Here is a 12,281-nt window from a genome sequence, read left to right as displayed (position 1 = left end):
GTGGAGGTTGTTGATGGGACAACGGCCAGCAGAATGATTGGGGTCGAAGCGCGATTGACTGAATCACCATCCTCAAAAAGTGCGGAATCCTAAAAGCGATTTGTGGAGCCATCCATCCATTTCATGCTACGTCGACTGATCGATATTCGACTCACACCTCTGTACCATCCGGACCACGGTTGTCGGTGACCCCATGAATTCCCATTAGCTCGGAGACGGCGCGTCACGTCGGAAGTCTCGCTCTGCGACGCCTCGTACCCATCGGTACCGCCCCAGTGCATTAGGGCGAACAGCGACCCGGCGCGGGGTCGCGCGGTGCCGAGCATATTCCGAGAGCCCGCCTGTTGATGAAGCATAATGAGGTGGCATGTCGCGCTGTGCGGTGATGCCGTGGTGCATGGGTGAACGCTGGACGGTGGAGCAGTGGTGCGATGGTTCGCTGTGGTGCCGTGGTGCGGTGGTATGGAGCAGTGGTGCTGAAGGTGACTTGTGACTGGTGTGACTGTTGTGACGTGTGCTGGTGAACTGGTTTTGAATGTGTCTGGTGCTGTGGTACTTACGAGGGGCAGTGGTATAGGGGACAGTGCTGCTGAGGATGACTGGTGCTGTGGTGTATAACGGGTGCCGTGCTATATGTGCTGTGGTGCTGTAGTGTACTGTTGCTGTGGTGCTGCGGTGCTGCCGCCGTTGCCGGTCCGTCTGACAGCTCTGCCCCCCCCCCCCGCAGTGACATGTCGGATACAGCGCTGACCAGCCTGCCGACCAACGGCCTGGAGGACATCGAGCAGCTGTTCATCAAGCGGACCGCGTCGCTGCGCACCTTCCCGTCCGTCTACCACTTTCGCTCCATCCAGGAGGCGCACCTGACCTACCCGTACCACTGCTGCGCCTTCAACTTCCCCGATATACAGGACCCGGAGGAGCACCGCCGATACCAGGTCGGTCGCGATGGGGATTAAATAAATAACAATATTAAATATTCAACCAATAAAGTCAATAGACAAGGTGCGATGTTTTTCTAAGAATAGGTATATTTTTCTACCATGGAGCCCTCAAAAATAAAACAGTCATTTCAGGAATAATTTATCGGCGAATATTAAAGTTCATGGAATTCATTTACGATGGGGCATCGGAATTCTAATTTTCCCTGATATTGCTTTCGAGATAGTGCATACCGATGTCCATTATTTGGACTTAGACCGGCACGATTTTCTCATGAATATTTACAGGCAACTCAGCAGGCATATGCGATCAAAGTTCGTAATCAACCTAATGCCATTTCCATAACCCAATCGCGAGATTTCTCCCTTTGAGTTCGCTGTGCCACTGCCCGGCTGCTGCTGCTCTCAGGAGCGGGTACTGGGTAGAGCGGCTGCCGAGCCTGACCTGAATGAAGTGTCCCTCTCCCCTGCAACAGAGGACAGATAAACGCCCCTTCCCTTTGTAAGAATGGATAAAGCGGTTGCTGAACCTGACCAACTGCCCCCGCTCGAAAGAGGTAAAAGATAAGCGCCCTCTCTTTTGTAAGACTGTGGGTGTGCGGTTACCGAGCCTGACTCTCCTCCCTCTCACAGGAGTGGGCAGAGAAGCTGCGAAAGCTCACCAACTGCTCCCGGGAGTCTGTGACGCTGTCGGCCGGCGGCGCGGGCGGACCAGCGGTCTCCGGGGGTATCTTCCACTCGGCGGTCTCCGAGGAGACCAGCCACCTGGTCTGTGACAGTGACCAGACCAGCCGGCTCAGGAGCGTGGTCTGTTCACCCACACCGGACGCCTTCAACCCGTGCGAGGACATCATGGGATACAAGACGCTCAGGTGGGTATTCACGGGGATAGCCTGGACTACGGATGCAGGGGACTCCGGCGAGTTGCAACGGAGATATCATGGGCTGCGAGGTGCTACGAACTGCCACTAGGCACTAAGGAGACACCATAGCCTACAAGATGCTCGCTCATTGCTCTGGTGTGACACTACGGAAACCTCACGGGATACAAGACGGGACATGGGATACAGGACACATCTGTGGATATGGATAATCACCACGGGGATATCAGGGTCCCATGTTGTGCCTTCTGAGGCGTACACAGTGCCGGGCGCAGTATCGCCGGCTGGGGACCTCTATACCCGCACCAATGGAGGCCGCTGATGCACGATGTTATCTTCGCTCGTCACTGTGCGGAAGCTGTCGCTGCCCCAATTAACTGTCATTCATTGCTGTCCGACTGGTAACGTGATAACTGATACCGCAGCGTCCCAGACGTCAATCGAATGGACGTAATTGACAAATGTATGATAGCTTTCAGCCGGATAGAACCATTGATTTTGTCTGCATGATGTAACTGCATAACGATGTTAATGACGTGCTTTAGGTAGTCAGGTAGCAAGATATGGCTGATGTAAAAGGTCGCGAGACACGCTACAGAGTCCCCATGGCAATATCTAGACATATTCATGCACACAAGAGACCCATATACATTCATAAAGTATCCCATATGAACTCGCTTCACGCAGCACACGGGGTCCCACCTGCAGCTGCTACTTTATCAGCCATTCCCGTGACCTTCCCTTGCCTCCCCCCCCCCCCCTCAGGGTGGCCGTCTGGCTCATGGTCGTCACGGCTGTGACCTTCCCTACCTCCTCCCCCCCCCCAGAGTGGCCGTCTGGCTGGTGGTCGTCACGGCCGTGGTTGGTAACGTCGTCGTGCTGGTGGTGCTCATCAACCGCAGCTTCAAGCTCACCACGCCCAAGTTCCTGATGTGCAACCTGGCGTTCGCCGACCTCTGCATGGGCCTCTACCTGCTCATCATCGCTAGCATGGACGTGCACACGATTGGTGTCTACTTCAGCTTCGCCATCGACTGGCAGGAAGGTAGGTCCGCAGCTCCCAGACCGTCACACGGTGGAAGAGGCCGGCCGTGAGAGGCATGGGTGTCGAATAGTAGCGGAGAAGTTCCATGCCAGGTGGGAGAGGTTGTGTCAGGTTAGGATGGATTTTATTTCGTGTTCTATTTCGGAGGGATGAGGGAAAAAGTAAGAACAAAAGCAGTTTATTTGCCGATGAATGCCATTCATTTTGTCGTTCAACCTTCTGGCTATTCATTGCGATGCATATATGCCGTTAAAAGCTGGCAGCACTAATTTCGGACTAAGGAGAGTTCCGAAGAGTTCGAAGAGCTCGTTCGGAGAGCTCCACCTGTCTTTTTGAAGGAATTCTCTTTGTGCCATATGATTAACTTACAGCAACTTAACTTTCGTAATAATAACTTACGTAATACCTATACTAGATGTCCGGATCTCGATATAATTACAATCCTTATAAGATTGCCCAGCGTTGTAAAACAGGAAATGACATCTGTCTGTCGCATACACACTTGCTCAGAAAAAGGTTCACTACGATCTCAAGGAATTCTTGTGCACCAAACAGAATAGCGTTTATCTACACAATAACCTGGCATAGAAATGGCGTCTTGAACTCTATTTGTTCCAGAAGGCGGGTCAATTTCTCATTGACCTTGACCTGGATGGCTGCTGGGGCAGATCACCCCAAATCGATGCCATAGTGCCTTACTGCATACAAGCTATCGAATGGTTTTGATGGAAAAGTGATGACGGGCTACATCTTCCCGCCTTCATCTATCTAACGCAGACATGACAGCGTCAGACATGGCCGATAGCGAGTGTGATCTCGATCTGACAGTCCGAGAGCCGTCACATGACAGCTTGTCATGACAGCTTGTCAAATGACATGACAGCTTGTCAAAGGGAGCCTTTGAACGGCGAGACACGCTGCGTCTTCTGGGAATATAATTCCACGCACTGAACATTTGGGATGATCCGAATCCTTACGGCATGTGTATCCTGAAATGCACTGGGACTCGGTTACTAATACGGAGACCTACAAATATATGTAGTTTTGAGCATAATGTATGTCTTTAAATTCGCCTACATCTTTAAAAATCTAGCGATTAGCAAGGATTATTCTGCCTACATTGTGATGAAAGATTGCTAAGAGAGGCCGCTTACTGCCAAAGAACACGCCGTAAAAACGTTGGCGTACGGACGCGATATCTAGCTCTCCACTCGGCTCACCAAAGAGGCTTAGGCACCTTATGGTCCGTCGAATCCTCTTTCAGCGGCGATATTTGCCTTCGCAAAAATAGACGATCCTATTTGCACGGTTTGTAGAGAAAGCTGTGTTTGCACAATCAGTCGCATCCCAACGCCCTACGGGTCGATAAGCACCCGTTTGAATGATATCTACATATTGTATCCGTTTAGCCGTGGATAATACAATCTTGAGTTGAAGGCTGCACAGTTTAGGTGTTCTTACTTGATGATGCTTGATCGGTTTGTCGGTTTTTGCACTTGCTGGTCTGTGTTCTCCCATTCATAGATGTATGGATTATACTGATTGGATGCTCATATGCTGATCGGGTGGGAGATGGCAGGCTCACATGTGACATCCCGATTCAGGAACATCCCGTTCACTCGCGATTGAACATGCAACGATTTTCCCTCCAGCGCCTGAAACAAAGATAGTGTTTCCAACGATTTCTTCGTGCATATGGCTCTACTACGCCTAGGGGAGAGTGGGGCACATTCGTGCAAAAAATGGATAAACCCATATATCTGTTCTTTGGTTAGTGCAATGACAAAATTGTTGATTGTAGTATGGAAAGGAACTATTGCAGATAGTTTTCCTCTTTAAAAGTTATCCTATAAAATTATTGCTTCCATTAGAAAAAATGACTTTTATTAACTCTGAACATTTGCACGAAACTGCCCCACCTATGGGGCACATTCGTTCAAGAGATGGGGCACTTCCGTTCACCCGGCAAAATTCGAGAAATTACCGGGCATTACCAGAAATTTACCAAAGGAAATTGGCAGGGGGTCATTTCACTTGATTCCTTTCGACAAGAATGCATTGCACAACAAATGTAGAAAGAATGGGCTGGCCAACAAGAATGTGCCAACTGCCGGCCTCCGTGACCTCGCCAAGTTCGCGTGAATTGCTCGTCACGACGTCGCAAGCAGTCGAGACTGAGTCAGGCGAGCGTCATTAGAGAAACCTACTACAGATAAAGTCATAAATCGCAAAAACTAAAAAAATATGCACGAATCTGCCCCCAGGCAGTGCGTACACGAACCTGCCCCACAACGTTATTAGTAATATATTTCAAAATTTCTTTTTGAAAAAATGACACTTTTTCAACAAACAAGTTTGCAGCAGTTCCGTGAATAGAGTGGGCTTCTTCACCCCCAATTTTGAAAAGCTGAACCACATTTCCGAGTCAGGATCACGAAAATGGATGATATGAGAAAAGTTTGGAAAGCTCACGAATATTACAAATTTGCGTTTTTATCAAGCATGACAGCAGGTACAGTGTTGTCTTCTACGGTGAACGAAGGGCGGCAATGATAGACATATTTCCATAATTTACCTTGAGCTCGTGCAGTCACTCGTGTTCCCATAAACTGCTGAAAACGAATGTGCCCCATGCACGAATGTGCCCCACTCTCCCCTATAGTGCGTGCAGTACGAGCGCGTAATATGTATGCACGGATATTAACCCGGCAGTTGCTGGGATATTTTGCCGCCCATCACTTCTTGGGGAGGCGTTTAACGCTCCCAATCAATAACTCAAAAACCAATAGCCGCAGCGAGACGGGCGAGGCGTGGGCAAACGAAGGCTCGTTCGTGCATAAGGTCACGGGCTGGGTCAATGTCAGGTCAAACACCCGATGTTGGGCTTCCAGTAGCACGGACTTTGAGACCCCGTGTTGGACGTCGCTCGTCATAAACTCAGTCAGGATTGTGCAAAATCTGACATCGAAGTGCTACGCGACTGCCATGGTTATGCAGGTGTCAGCTAAACTATAGGTCAGGGTTAAGGTCAGGTCAAACAGATCAGTACTTTTTTAAGTTGGCATCACTGATCGTGATCGTGATCGATCAGTGATCGTCCGCTTGACTGAATGCCTCCCTTTTATGTGAGCTGATTGACCTCCGTGCCTCAACGGTGCACAGCTGAGGGCGCCGTGGCGTCCGTTCCCTAGTGAATATTTAGACAGGTATGTAGGCATGCATGCCTAGTCACAAAACACTGCCACACTGGTGGTTCTGGGTAAGCTGTCACACGTCAATATTGGGGATCGGTTGGGAACAGAATTACACATATTATTTATAGCGATTATTTTTCATATCTTTTTTTTTCTTCTGAACGTAGGCATGATATTTCTTATTTTACTTCAAGACAATACTCTCAGTCTCCGGTCTTATTGGAAATAACGCGCTCCGAGTGCCTCTTTCTTGCCGACGGATACACACTCAGGTCCCGCCTATTCGCAGTCTGAAGTAGGTATATTTGGCCGCTATAATTGGTGTTGCAGCTCGCGCTGCAGCGCGCTGATAACGGTAAAATGGGGCTCTGCCCGGCAACTTTTCACCGGCGTGTGTGCGCCCACTGCCAAAACTTGTCTCGGGGCCGGGTAAAGTTTAATTCATATTCACGGCCCACCATTGGGCGCGGTCCATGAGTAAAGGTCACATGAATAGGTTCCGTAGTCGCCAGGGAAAATTTTCAGCGGAGTTCTGATTCCATGTAAAACTATCATTCATCGTGCAATCGAAAATATACGGCGCTCCACCTTCTCGGTCCAAATATCAATGCATGGGACCGACCTATGTAAGCACCACCAACGATGATTAATAAATTACAATCAGCCTGTTCGTAAATAAAATAAAATCAGCCTTTTCCGCTAAAGTCATTTTTGGTAGGCGGAAATTCGACCACGCTGCGGACCTGCGGGAGCAGCTGGGCTGGTTGGAAGCCCAGCAGCTAGCTGACCAAAGCACGATCTGTCTCACACACAAAGTGTTCCGAAGTGGAGAGCCCGAATCGCTGGCAAATGTCCTCCGTCTGAACGCGGCAGTACGACACCGTACTACCAGGCAGGACGGTCTGCTGCACGTGCCGCGCTTCAGAACCGAGACCGGCAGACGACGCTTTTGCACCAGAGCGCCAACACTGTATAACCGGCTGCCACCGGACGTGACTGCTCTCGACGGGCAGCGCTTCCGACGGGCGCTGAAGCGCTTTCTTGCCCGTGATTGTACTGAATGACATGTCTGCAAGCATCGACGTACGTTATGTGAGGACGCGTGGCAGAGTGTGTAGATGTGTTCAATTTATATGTTGACCTTAGAATGTACTGCATCGCTCCCCCTGATGACTCGGAGCCATAATAGCCACTGCTGCTGTGGAGTGCTCCTCAACAGAAATACAATACAATACAAATAAACCAGCTATTTAGTCCTGTCTTCACCCTACTGCCCCACTTACTGCCCTGACCTGACCCTGCTGCCCCATTCCCTGACCTGACCTGACCTGACCCTAGTTACTTCCTCGCTCACTGACCAGACCCTACCTCCCTGACCTGACCTTACAGCTCCACTCCTCGCCTTGATCTGACCTTATTGACCCACTTCCTGACCTGACCTTACATATACTTCTCCACTCCCTGCCCTTACCTGACCCTACTTCCCCACTCGCTGCCCTGAGCTGATCCTACTTCCTCACTCGCTGACCTACCCTGATCCTACTGCCTCACTCGCTGCCCTGATCCTACTTAGTACTCACCCACTCGCGCCCTGTCCTGACCCTTCTTACCCACTCACTACTCTGACCTGGCCCTTCTGTCCCACTCGCTGACCTGACCTGGCCCTCCTGCCCCGCTCGCTTCCCTGCCTTGTCGCCCTGACCCTACCGGCTACCACCCACCCGCTGCGTCAACTTATGCCTCCCATTGACCCAACCCTCTCTTTCTCTCTGCGACAGGACTGGGCTGTCAGGTGGCCGGCTTTCTGACCGTGTTCGCCTCGGAGCTGTCCGTGTTCACACTGGTCACAATCACCTGCGAGCGCTGGTACGCCATCACCAACGCCATCTATCTCACCAAGCGACTCCGCATCACCGGTGCAGTCAGGTACAGACAGAGGGCGCCAGGGGCGGGGCCGAGGGTGAGCCGTGGATTTTATAAATGCATCTGTCTATTGTATTTGGATCCAGTTTACATATTGATTGATGTGCTTTTTTCAGGGTGATGGCAGTCGGCTGGCTTTACTCGGCAGTCATGGCGGCCTTCCCATTGGTCGGCATCGGCAGCTACAGCAAGACGAGGTAGGAGAAAATGCCAAACGGATAGCGACGCTTATGAACGTCTCATTTTTTTTTATGCGCAAGCCACTCCTCCAGGATCGACAGACCTTGAGCATTTCAGAATACCAGCATTTCAGCATTTCAATGGTATATGCAGAAATTATAGCAATGCTATTGTCAGTTGTCACTCATTATCAGATGTGACGTTTATCTCAATACGTTCTCAATTCATAAACTCCGTATCCGCTCTCAGTTCATAGCCCGATATTCGTTCTCAGTACCAACTCGGCATTCGTTCTCGGTCGTAATTCGGTGTCTGTCCTCAGTCGTAATTCGGTGTCTGTCCTCAGTCGTAATTCGGTATTCGTTCTCGGTCGTAATTCGGTGTCTGTCCTCAGTCGTAATTCGGTGTCTGTTCTCAGTCGTAATTCGGTGTCTGTTCTCAGTCGTAATTCGGTGTCTGTTCCCAGTCGTAATTCGGTGACTGTTCTCAGTCGTAATTCGGTGTCTGTTCTCGGTCGTAATTCGGTGTCTGTTCTCAGTCGTAATTCAGTACCCGCTCTCCGCCCTGACCGCGCGGACCCCGTCGTGTCTCCCCCAGCATCTGCCTACCCGTGGTGCAGGACGGCCAGGACCAGGCGGGCATCGCGTTCCTGCTCTTCCTGCTACTGGGTAACTGCCTGGCCTTCCTGCTGATCTCCTGGTTCTACCTGAGGATGTACTGCAGCATATCCACAGTGGAGCGCGGGCTCGTCAGACCCAACGATCTCAAGGTGCGTACTACAGCATACTCGTATCTACGGTGGAACGCGAGCTCGTCCGGCTCAACGACCTCAACCTGCGCCATCGCCACAGGGTGAGGAGGGAAAGTACCGTAGGTTCGACCTTCTATATTTATCGGCCGGTTCCAGTCATCGACATGCGCGGCGGAGCTATCAGTAACTGGAAAACTATCGAGGAACTTCGATTGCCTCGCTGCTTGAACACTTCAAACGCATTTATTTTTATACGTGACCCTGAGTGACCCTCCTGATCGGCTTTAAAGGAAATAGTTCACTTTTTAACATGGGTTTTGAACTGGAATAGCAGTTCCGTAGCTTGGGCTGAGACGAGCATAAATCAGGAGCTTTTACAGCCCAACGATCACCCTAGGCAAAGATATTCTATTTCTCGTCCCGAAAAAGGTGTCTTGCGTTGAGGATGTGTGCCTTGCATATATTTCCATCCAGTATGAAAAGAGCATGGGTCCCGAAAATTATTCAGAAACTAGAGAAATTATCTACGAGAACTCTAGAGAAATTCTCGTACTGATCAATTAGGACATTCAGGGGAACATTATCAGATCGAGCAGATCGCCCAAATGCCGGTGGCTGCGATAATTTCTCTGTTTCTGAAGAATTTTCGGGACCCATGCTCTTTTCATACTGGATCGCGTGTGCCTTACAGAAACTGAAAAGTTCTTCCTATATCAAAATATAGAAAAAAAATCCTTTGTTATAAAAAGGTTTTATTTTCTTTGCTGATTATTTTGAACATAAAAAATAATAAATCGTTGCAAAAAAAAAATAATTTCGTGAAAGTGAACTATTTCCTTTAACTCTACTTCGAAGGAAATGTTTCATTTGAAGTACTCACTTTAACAAACGTCGCAGTAGCCTGATCAAAGAATGTCGAAACTATATAACTACGCGGGGGTTTCCCGGGTCGGTGCCAGAAACACAACACAGGTCCGAATAGTTCTAACGTGCCAGCGCCGGCAACAGAGACGTGGGTAGCGGTATCCGGTTTGAACTAGAGCCTCAGTCCCCTGTCACTGTCATGAGGGACGCTATCATCCTGTCGTGTGTCGCGCGGCCCCAACAGCCGCCCGCCGCTCCAGCTATCAGTGATCGAATCGGGACACGCCGGCACGAAATCCGCCTACGGTCTAACAACGCTACCGGATCCGTCTGGCCCCGTGGGGTTCCGGCGCAATAGACACGTCCTGAGGCGCCGGGCTGGGATGTTACGTGTTACGACGTGGGATCAGACAATGCTGTCATGTTATGACCGCCTGTAATTGCATGTACCGACACGTGGACAAAGATTCCCTTTATACATATGTCATGTGACTTCTGTCGCCCGCATGTTATCAAACAGAAGCGTCATTCGTCTTTTTTGTGTCCGACAGGTTGCTAAGCGGATGGCTCTCCTAGTGTTCACCGACTTCGCCTGCTGGGCGCCCATCACATTCTTCGGCGTCACTGCCATCATCGGCTTCCCGCTCATCAACGTCACCAACTCCAAGATCCTGCTGGTGTTCTTCTACCCCATCAACTCGTGCGCCAACCCGTACCTCTACGCCATCTTCACCAAACAGTTCCGCCAGGAGTTCTTTCTGATGCTGGGCCGGCGCGGTCTCTGCCGCCGCCAGGCGCTGCGTTTCCGCGCCGCCGGCACCCTCTCGCGGAACGACCTGCTGAAGCTGTCCAACGGCTCGCGCTCGACGCAGCCACGCAGCGGCCAAACGCTGCTCGAGATGTCGTCGATGCGCAGCCGGAAGCTGTCGGCAGAGTCGGGCGGCGCGCTGTCCGAGGGTCGCTCGGCGTCCGGCGCCGCGCCCGAGCGCAAGCCCAGCGGCCGGCGCGACTGCCGGCTCAGCCCGGTGCTCGAGGCATCGCGCACCGCCGAGGCCAGCGTGGCCACTGTGCCGGCGCACCAGACTCTGCTGCCGACTGCGGACCCCAACTCGGCGCCCACCTAGGCCTGTCACTCGGCCGGGAGGGCAGGGTATTCAGTCAGACTGTGGGAGGGTATCAGGGGTGTGTTACTGTGGGGTGTGTGCGCGTGTCCGCGTAGTGTTCCTGGCGGGCTGGGCGGACAGCTGGCCGCCTTGCAGTGTGGGTTGGTGTTATCGAATTGTGGTGAGCTGTTTGTCGTTTGCCGTGAGTCGCTACACTGTTCCTGAGCCATAGAAGGCACCAGTGAAGTGGTTGATGTATAGCGGTCCTACGGCGCACATGCTTGTAATAGTTCATCGATCGTAGGGCCAAGAACACTGCACACACGAAAAGACGTCATCACTTGTGTGATTTTCATTCATGTACGTATGTAAATCTCGTCCATTATGGTATAAGTAGTTATTCGCGGTACGCACGCGATGGTGAGGAATACGCCACGCTCTTGTATTGCACCGCTCAGTCCGGCGAATATCTGGCTCCTTGCGGCTCAGTCCGGTGGATTACGGACTCAGTCCGGCGAATATCTGGCTCCGCGCGGCTCAGTCCGGCTCAGTCCGGTAAATGACTGACTCAGTCCGGTAAACGAGTTAGGTATATCTGCAGCTGACAGGTAATTTGGTGCGAATGCAACGAAATCGACCCCTCTTATATCCCGGCAGTTGCTGGGGTATTTCGCCACCCACCGTTTGCTGGGGGGGGGGGGGGGGGCGTTAAACGCCCCCAGCCGATAACTCGAGAACCAATAGACGCAGCGAAACGCACGAGGCGGCAAACAAAAGAACGCAACGAGACGCTTCAGATGAGTACTTTAAAGTTGAATTTTGAGGTCACAGGTCAGGTCAAGGTCAGGTCAAACACCTGAAATCGGGCTTTCAGTAGCATAGACTTCAGGACTTCGCAATGGGCGCCTCTCGTCATAAACTCTGTCAAAACGGTGCACAATCCATCATATAAGGCCTACAAGAGTGTCAGCTCCATGCAGGGGTCAGTCAAGCATAGGTCAGGGTCAAGGTCAGGTCAACCGGGCAGGCACATATCCCCGAAAATAAAAACTGATATTCGCAGCCTGTGACACATGTTTTATGGGTAATTTGGGGCGTAGAACACGATGGTGACATTCATTTTATCATATGTGTACGTGTTTGGCTAAAAAAGTTCAATTTAAGAAATTCATGTATCATGGTCGTGAAGTAGTCACGAGAAATTGCCAAGATTCAGTTCAAGATTTTGGAAAATGCGGAACGATAATCAATAATCGAAGATAGCCATTTGATTCCCCATGGTATTGGCAGTCTAATGGCGCTTATGGCATGTCTATATGTCTATTCTGTGATTTTATATGATTTTTTGAACATATGCCGTTTTTGGTCGAAAACTCAGAAATCATGACGTCACTAAAAC

The 12,281-nt window shown here is 50.8% G+C and overlaps 1 protein-coding gene across 1 annotated transcript in view; it reads left to right on the top strand.

Moving 5' to 3' along the window:
- LOC122374564 (lutropin-choriogonadotropic hormone receptor-like) overlaps window positions 1–11,606 on the top strand; it is a 31,549-nt gene extending 19,943 nt beyond the window's left edge. The window contains exons 6-12 of the mRNA XM_043353376.1: window positions 728–938; window positions 1,575–1,813; window positions 2,650–2,867; window positions 7,840–7,987; window positions 8,101–8,181; window positions 8,762–8,933; window positions 10,331–11,606. Of these exons, the coding sequence (XP_043209311.1) occupies window positions 728–938; window positions 1,575–1,813; window positions 2,650–2,867; window positions 7,840–7,987; window positions 8,101–8,181; window positions 8,762–8,933; window positions 10,331–10,903 (1,642 nt within the window). The 3' untranslated portion in view covers window positions 10,904–11,606. The remainder of the gene's footprint in view (window positions 1–727; window positions 939–1,574; window positions 1,814–2,649; window positions 2,868–7,839; window positions 7,988–8,100; window positions 8,182–8,761; window positions 8,934–10,330) is intronic.
- The last annotated feature ends 675 nt before the right edge of the window (window positions 11,607–12,281 follow it).

Source organism: Amphibalanus amphitrite, unplaced genomic scaffold (genome assembly GCF_019059575.1).
Source record: "Amphibalanus amphitrite isolate SeventyFive unplaced genomic scaffold, NRLGWU_Aamphi_draft 001674F_arrow, whole genome shotgun sequence".
Taxonomy (NCBI): Eukaryota; Metazoa; Arthropoda; class Thecostraca; order Balanomorpha; family Balanidae; genus Amphibalanus; species Amphibalanus amphitrite.
This window is presented reverse-complemented; position numbering and strand designations above follow the sequence as displayed.